The sequence below is a fragment of the Camelina sativa genome, chromosome 20 (genome assembly GCF_000633955.1).
Source record: "Camelina sativa cultivar DH55 chromosome 20, Cs, whole genome shotgun sequence".
NCBI lineage: Eukaryota > Viridiplantae > Streptophyta > Magnoliopsida > Brassicales > Brassicaceae > Camelina > Camelina sativa.
The window spans coordinates 9,097,858-9,106,119 of NC_025704.1; the positions used below are offsets into that span (position 1 = coordinate 9,097,858).

An 8,262-nucleotide genomic window follows, 5' to 3' on the forward strand; every position below is an offset into this window, starting at 1 on the left:
CTCAAAAGCAAGAAACAACATCTTCATAATTCATAAAAAGTAAACGCCACAATTATACACATCTGAACGAAATGGTATAAACATATAGTGTATAAATAAAAGTGACGGCAAAGCCCGTATATGCCTAATTAAAACGAAATAATACAAAAGAGAAAACGAAAAAGACCAAAAAAAAACAAGAAAGTGTCAACTACACCACAACCCACGCATTGCGTGGGGAAGCACCTAGTAAATAAATAAACAAAAGAGTGATACAGAGTAAATGTTCTTCCTTGTACGTTCATTTCCCTTTGACAGATTCTTTGTTCTTATTTACTAACTTTTTTACTGTTTGATCATCTTCCGTAGGGAGCATAATGCAACACATGGGCTGCATCGTGGGATTGTGATTCGCTTAATCGAACAAGAGAGAGGAGGATTGGATACATATAAAACAAGAAGAAGCGGGAAATGACCGCGGAGGAATTATATTCTTTTGGAGAGAGTAAAAAGTGGGTTCATGAGATTCCAAAGAATGAGAATATGAGAATCTAAAACTAAAGAAAAGCTTGGTGAGTCGCATTCTCAACACTCTAGAATCATTTTTGTTCATCTCAACCCAAAAGACTATTTCGGGTCTATTTCTTTCCGGTTTTGTTAGTCTCGTTTTTTTATATGTAGATATTTTAATGAATTATGATTCTTATAAGCAAAGCACAACAAAAGAAAGATTGTGAGAATCATTGAGAGAGTTTTGTGTGTTTCACCACAAGACAATGGTTGTCTGCATCCAACCGAAAGCAAATGTAGCAGTTTTGTGAATTTTGATTTGAATATTAGTATGAAACAATTGTATAGTATAAAATAAAACGCGACTGGTTTGCTAAATTCGACATCTCGTATCCATTGTTATAAAAGAATGATTGTCTAGTTGCAAGTAGTTGGTATAGTATCCATTCTTGTTTTTCTTTCTTCTTTTTCAGTTTATACATCATATTTTGTTCGTTTACTTTCTGTTATATTCGTTTATATACATTTAAATCATCAAAAAGTTGTTTATAATAACCCTTTGGGAACATGGAGAAGTAAGATTCCATGGATAAGCAAAACTGCAAAAAAACAAACCACCTTTCATCTAAAAATAGATGGTACTGAATTTAAACCGGTTCTGACCAGATACTTAATTAATATCTTCACAGTTTGACGGTTTGGATCGACTCGGTTTGTTTAAAGATGACGTGTCGACGGATTAGTCTTTCTCGTCGAATTCACAGAGAGAGAGGGGCGAGAAGCAAAATAGTAAAACAACAATGGTATAAACCCTACGGACCCAAAAAAAACAAAAAGTTCTGATTTTAGGTTTCTCGAGCAAGGAAAATGACGGATTCTGGACATGAGATCGAAATCAGATGCCATCATTGCGCTGGCCCTCTTACGAAAAATCTGGTCTTTTGCCCAAATCTTTGCATTTACAGATTGCTGAAAATTTTGGCTCTTCTTTGTTTTTTTGTAGAGCAAGATTTGTTCTTTTTTATTAAATTGGAAGTTGATTGGTTTCAGGAAACCAGTGATTGGACTTTGGCTCCGTTCATCAGGGATAGCTTTTCTATGGTAAAAGAAAACTTTGGTTTTTTTATTCGGAAGACAAATTCAACTCTTTTAGCCTAAAACTGTATCTTTAAAGTTCTACTTTTTATGGGTTTTTATAGATTGGATCAGCTGTTGGTGGTACTGCAAGTGCATTCATTGGGTTCAACCATGGTATCTCTGACTTTAATCTTTCATTGATTTGTTATCTTCTTGTGATTATTGCTTTCATTTCTCTGAGTTTTGTTCTTCTCTTGTTGATTGTGTCTGCCTATGTAACGAACTTCTACCTTCTAATATGCGCTAGTTATGAGATTCTTGTATGACTTGGAGAAACAAAGAGTGTTGGAGTGTCAGTGTGTTAGAATGTCTCAGTACCTACGAGTAATCATAGTTTTTCTAGTCTGTCACTGAGTGCATTTGATTCCACTGCTGTAACAGTCGACATTCTTTTATCAGTATTTTGTTATCTAGCTATGTTTTAGTTATATTTGGTTGCAGTTTAAAGCTTGCTCGAAAGAGTGTGAATCTATATGTACTTACTTTAATGCTCTTGTTAATGGAAACAGCAATGCCAATTGTACGCAAGTGGATAAAAGGACCCATGTGGTTACATTTTCTTGTTGGGGTAAGTTATCAACAAAGATGCTGAATTCCATTTTTGTGTTACATACATAAACCATCCACGGAAAAGACCAATAAATTGTTTAGTCAATTGATGTTTCTTCGTTTTGGTGTCGATGCAGGCACCGCCTGTTATAGTTCTTTCATCAGCCTGTGCTGGACTAGCAGGTTTAAGATCTTCTTCTCCTCCTCCTCCTTCACTGCTTTTTACGATCGTATCATTACAGGAAGAATGAAACCAGTATGATGTTGACTTGATTTTGTGTCAATAAGCCTTTAAATCTTTAATTCTACATATTTCTTTGTGTTTGAATGTTTGCAGGTGGCACTGTACCGGCACTGGCACAGCTCGCTTCATCCTCATATCGAGCAGCAGTCCATTCGTCTCAGCCACCAAAGACACAAGAGAAGAACAAAATCCACAAGTCTACGACTTGTCCTCTGTAAAACACATAGCACATCACTCTCTCTTGTTCATTTTTTTTCTCCATTTTGTATGTCAGTCTTTTGTTTGAGAGAGAGCTTCTTGGTGTAAATACCTTCTATTTTATACAAAACTCTCTTTTTTGCTAAAGAAAGCTTTAGCCATGTCAAGAGATTCATGGTTTTGGTCCATTGTATCTCCATGGATCCTTCTGGTCACTCTCATAAAGCATAGGTGCTAATTTATGTTGTTTCAGAACCTGTGGGGTTTCTTAATAAATTTTGAAACAGTTTTGGATCTATTTTGTTAATATATCTTTTTACACAAGGGGTAGTCTTGGAATTTACGGGATTAGGGTTAGGGTTAGGGTTTTGAACCGAAGACATTATAAAACTCAAGCAACTTCGATTCTCTGAACTTCAAAACTACTTGATCTTATCTGAGCTGAGAAAAAGGGTTTATCGTTAGGGTTTTAGATCTCTTCCGGCCAACGAGCAACCCCATTGTCCTTCCTTTACGAGGGGGATATGGTCCGGCTGCTCCGGTTACGGAAGAGTTTCGATTGAGCCTAATCGTTAATTTCCCCCTTTGTTTTCTGCGATGAAGACTGCTTGCTGCCTGAGCGTTCGATTTAACTCGCCGCTGTGATGGCTATTGCGAGCTTTAACAACCCCCAACAACAATACATATTTGTTTTCGAAATTGTTTTTTGATTTGTTTTCTGAGTTTTGGTTTTTGTTTTTGTCCCCTGTCATCGACGATACGAGTCTGTTGATTCTGGTATCTTGTTTTTGTTTCTTTCTTGTTTGAGAAATCCAGATTCACGACAATGATACTTGTCAAGAGAAAGTTTTGTTTTTGTTCCATGGTTTTGTTCTTACTAAGCTGAGGAAAATATGAAACTCGTTTATATAGCCTGCAGTGCAATACAGAGTAGGATGATTTAAACTGGTCTACAGATTAATTCAAAGAATGCCTATTGCTTCTGTTTAATAGTGTTCGAAACATACTTGATAGAGAGAAGATGTTTAAAGATTCTGTTTTCTTTGGTTGTAATAGCTTACTGAATGGTTAACATTACGATTAGATGCAAGTAAGAGTTATAGAAGAACCTAATAGAACCGGGCCATGTTGGTTGGAGTCTAGGTAGAAGATGAGAAGCTTATATTCAAACAGCAGCTGAGTTTTTCCCATTTGTGGCTTCTTCTCCTACTGTGTCTTCTTTGATTGTTGCCATTGCTAGTGTTACTTGCTGTCTCTGGCCTTACTGCTGCTGTGTGGCTTCTTCTGAGAGATCTCAGAGCCATTTGCAATGTTTCAGGGGCTATCAGTGGCTGCTCCATTGTTCCAATGGTGTTTGAGCAGACAGGGCAAAGTGGGTCTCGGGTTTGAGCTGTTGGAGTCACTTTGTCTAGACATTCGATATGGTAGACGTGGTGGCAGGGGAAAACACCAGCGGCTGGCATGTCTCTGGATCTCAGTATCTTGTTTGAGCACCATGGAGATTTCTGAGATAAAAGCTTCTTGCAAACACCGCATCTCTGGTGTGTTGGTGAGTCTGGTTCGAATTTTGGGTTCTCGACCTCTGTTTCATTGGATCTTTCTACATCTAGCAACATGTGATTGCTATTTGAGTTTGGTGATGCTTCATCCACTGGTGAGCCTTGATGGTCTCTCGTGGACATCACAAGACTGGAGTCGGGATTTGTGGAGGAGTCTTGTTGCGTGTTATCTGGTTCAGGATTACCGAAATCTGAAACCGGGTTACAGAAGACTTGAGAGTAAGAGCAGTGAGTAAGGTTGAAAGGCTGCTTGCTTGGAGTCTCCCATGGATCAGATGACTCTGGGAGAGACAGCAAAGACCTAAAACTCGTTGAGATGGCTGTACTGTCTCTATCAGAACCATTCTCCTGAGACAAAGTGACATCAAGAGGAGCTACAAGGTTCAACCAAAGACGAAATCATGAATAAATACAGTGGAAATGTAAAGAAGACTAACTTACCTCATTCAAGCATTGAGGATTTGAGCTAGTTGGTCTTGTCGGTACACCATTACTAACAATGCAGGGTTGCTGTTGTTCATTCCCACCAGAAGCAGACGATGTTGAATCCCATCTTGGCGATTGCTGAAATCTGAATTCCAAACTTTTCCTATGTCTACAGCTGCTCGATGATAATGCAAAACCGTCTTGACCCTCATCGGTCAAATCCTGTTCCAAACCGTCTCTAGTATATCCAGCAGGTGAGAAGCTGAAATTTGTCCGCCATTGAAGAAGGGCATCATCATCTTCCCTTCCTCTTCGGGGTGGTGATGATTTTGTTGTAGTAACCAGTGGCCTTGAGGCCACAATACAACAGAGTGCACCCGTTGTGAGCTCTGTTTGATTCTCACAGCTGTCAAGTCCAAACAATACTGCCAAAAGGAAGAGAATTCTACATAAACAAGGATATCAGATAAAACCAAAACCCTTTTGTAACGTTGTAAACACTGTGGAAAGCCGCCGAGTCACTGATTGTAATCTTAATTATATATATGAATGAAATTCTTGATTATGAAGCTAAATCCAAGAATTTAGACTTTACTAAAAAGTATTAAGAAAACATTTTGGAGCTGTAAAAACAGTAAGTAGCTAAGCTCTTATCAAAACACCAAGTAAAAGAGAGTCACAACCGAGTTTAAGACAAGAACACTTAACTTCATAACAGCTGTTTTTGAGCTAAAATGTAAATAACTGGAAAAACGGATGTAATTGAGAGAGTAAAAAAACTTTAAAACATCATCATCACAACTCGAACAAGATTAAGCATCGTTTTAATGTAAAATTTATTTCAGTAACAGAGCAAGCAAAATAAACAAAACCTATAAAAGATTTCGAGAAAGATAATCAAAAGTGTCGGTGAAAGCAGAGGACTATATATATATTTATACAGAAAAGGATAAATTTTTGAAAAAGAAAAAAAAAAAAGAAGAATACAACACACACACCTTCAAACTGGAAAGTGACAATCTGGGTTTGAGGTATAAACGGCGAGAGCTGGCTCAGAGGAGAGTAGTAAGGCAAAAACCGCACTTCTTCTTTTTTTTTAACTTTTTTTTCTCTGTCTGTCTCTTTTGTTTCTTGAAAGAAGAGAAGACAGAGACGACGACGGCGACGGCTATATGATGGACTTATGTAATGAGAGAGAGAGAGAGAGAGAGATTGGCCAATTATTAACCCATTATTATTAATCTATCTAATCCTTTCTTTTCCTTTTTTTTAATCTTTTATCATTTCTACTTTTTTTCTTTAATTTGAAACTTTATTTTATTTTATTTTATTTTCTACATAACATAATATTCTGTAGTGCTTCTGGTTAATCCACTCTCAAATGATTTTTGTCGTTGTTTTTTCTTAGTACCACTTCTAAAAATGGGAATCATCATTCATCACTAATGGTTTGGTCAATAGGGTGATGATGTGATTCGGGGTTTAACTATTTGCTTTCATTATGATACATAAAAACTATGTTCATTAGGATATAGATTAGATAGTGCTTAATTACTCTTAATATTTGATCTTTCAGGCCTCCTCCTAGATGCAGTAGTTTGCTACTTCTCACAGCAATTAACGCCTCTGATTAATAATTACATTAATCAATCAATCATTCATTAAAACTCTTACTTTATAACTTTTTTTTTTTTTCACTTGCTTTGGAAAACAATTTGTCTTTTTCTTTGCTGAAGATTAATTTTAACGTTAAAACATAAAAAATTAGTGGCTCTTCACCAAAAAAAAAGAAAAAAAATAATTAGTGGCGCGTACGATTCAATGTCTGTATGTAAAGGCTAATTGAACTAAAAAAAAAGCCCATAGACTTGACATTAGTGTTAATTAAGGCCTTCATTTGTCAAACTCATGGGCCATTTGCATAGCTGTTTTATTGTCTTACCTGCTCGATCTAGATAAATTAAAATGTTTAATATCGTTTGTATATGGGTTGTTTTCTTATATTATAACTTTACAAAAATATGTAGTATGAAATCGTATTTTATAATTTAGTTATGAAACAAATCCTCTGTTACTTCGTGAGAAGAAATAGACAACAAAGAAAACGAGGCGATAGTAAATCATCTAGAAACCCATTAAAAAAGGGTAAGAGAACAACGCAGAGGGGGTTACCGGGGTTAGCTTTGCTGCAAGTATCGATCTAAATAAAATGCTTCGCTTTTAATGGAAAGTTTTGTTTCTATGCGCATTATAATATTATCCTGATCACATTCATGCATATTTTTTTTCTTCCCAAAACTAATACTACTATTTTATTCATATCATTCATGAAAAGAATAACATAGGACATGAACCACTTATATAATCTACCAATTTCTATATAGAGTAGCCCACTTAAGGTATAGTAAAGCCCTTTTGAAAAAAACAAAAAGGAAGACAGAAAACTATAGTGGAAATATGAAGAATAATCTTATATATGAAAAGGAATAATCAATATCTATTGTGGAGGAAGATATATATAGATATATATATATATATATATATATATATATATATATATATATATAGTAAACTTGTAACTATTGTAAAGCAATTATAAGTTTATGATCAAGTACAAGTCCAATATTAAACAAAAATAACAATAATCAGATTTGTGTCCTGAATTTAAGGTGGAAGAGACTCACACGCTTATTTTCAATTTCAAATCATCATAGTACAATGAATCAGAGAGACATCATTTATTTACGTACGGTTAACTGAGTTGTTATTATATATAGTCCGTTAAATGATTATCTTATCTCTCTAAGTATGAACGTTCGAAACTTTATTGAGAAGCAGTTAAAGTTAATAAGGGGATAAGAAAGAAAATCTATAAAATCAAAGGTATTTAATTTGTAAACTATGTATTGGCATGGCGTTATGTTTATATTTTATATATATCTACAACGTTCATGATGCTTTTTATCAATAAAGCTTTACTAAGATTTTATTATATATTCATTCCTTTGGTGTTCTTCAAATCGGTGCTTTTTTTTTTTTTTTTTTAAATGTATGTCTTTGTCGTTTTATATATATATATAAAAGAATATCAAGAATTCAAAACAAAGAATATTATATAGTACATGATCAAGTTTCAACAAAAAAAAAAAAACAGATCTGCTGCCAAATCTTAAACACAGATCTGCAGTCAATATCTTATTCTATGTAAAGACAAGCTTTGTGCTTCGGTCCCGAAGAAAAATATACTCCTAATTAAGATATTTTATATATACATTTCTTTATACGGTACTAGTAGTAATAAATATAAAAAATGACAAAGTGCTGAATAATGTAAAACGTACTAATAACTTTCAAATGTTAAAAAATTAATTAGGAAAACGTAATGTGATTGATCATCGATGTAATTAATAACCAAGTTCCTTAAGACATAAGATTTAGGGATCTGGTATTGTATTCTTACAAGAAACCTATATCATTAATCACTGTTCTTAGTTGAAATGTTTTTTTCTTTATGTTTATACTAAATGAAATACATTAACAAGTGTGTCATACATTCATAATAATCTAAATTATTGGGCATATGAAAAGGCTAATATGCTGCCCAGATTCGGGGAACATTCACATGCTTCATGAGCTGTGTTTATTTCTTCTCTCTCAGTT

The 8,262-nt window shown here is 34.7% G+C and overlaps 2 protein-coding genes across 2 annotated transcripts; one reads left to right on the top strand and one right to left on the bottom strand.

Annotated features, from left to right (window-relative positions):
- On the top strand, positions 1,242 to 2,764 carry LOC104770153. The gene is made up of 6 exons (XM_010494527.2): positions 1,242 to 1,425; positions 1,540 to 1,590; positions 1,689 to 1,740; positions 2,136 to 2,194; positions 2,313 to 2,358; positions 2,513 to 2,764. The coding sequence occupies exons 1-6, from the start codon at positions 1,357 to 1,359 to the stop codon at positions 2,635 to 2,637; spliced, it is 402 nt and encodes a 133-aa protein (XP_010492829.1). The 5' UTR covers positions 1,242 to 1,356; the 3' UTR covers positions 2,638 to 2,764.
- LOC104772344 lies at positions 3,501 to 6,477 on the bottom strand. The gene is made up of 5 exons (XM_010496973.1): positions 6,471 to 6,477; positions 6,158 to 6,228; positions 5,601 to 5,844; positions 4,618 to 5,027; positions 3,501 to 4,524 (listed from the first exon to the last, which is right to left on the bottom strand). Exons 1-5 carry the CDS (start codon positions 6,475 to 6,477, stop codon positions 3,757 to 3,759), a joined length of 1,500 nt encoding a protein of 499 aa, XP_010495275.1. The 3' UTR covers positions 3,501 to 3,756.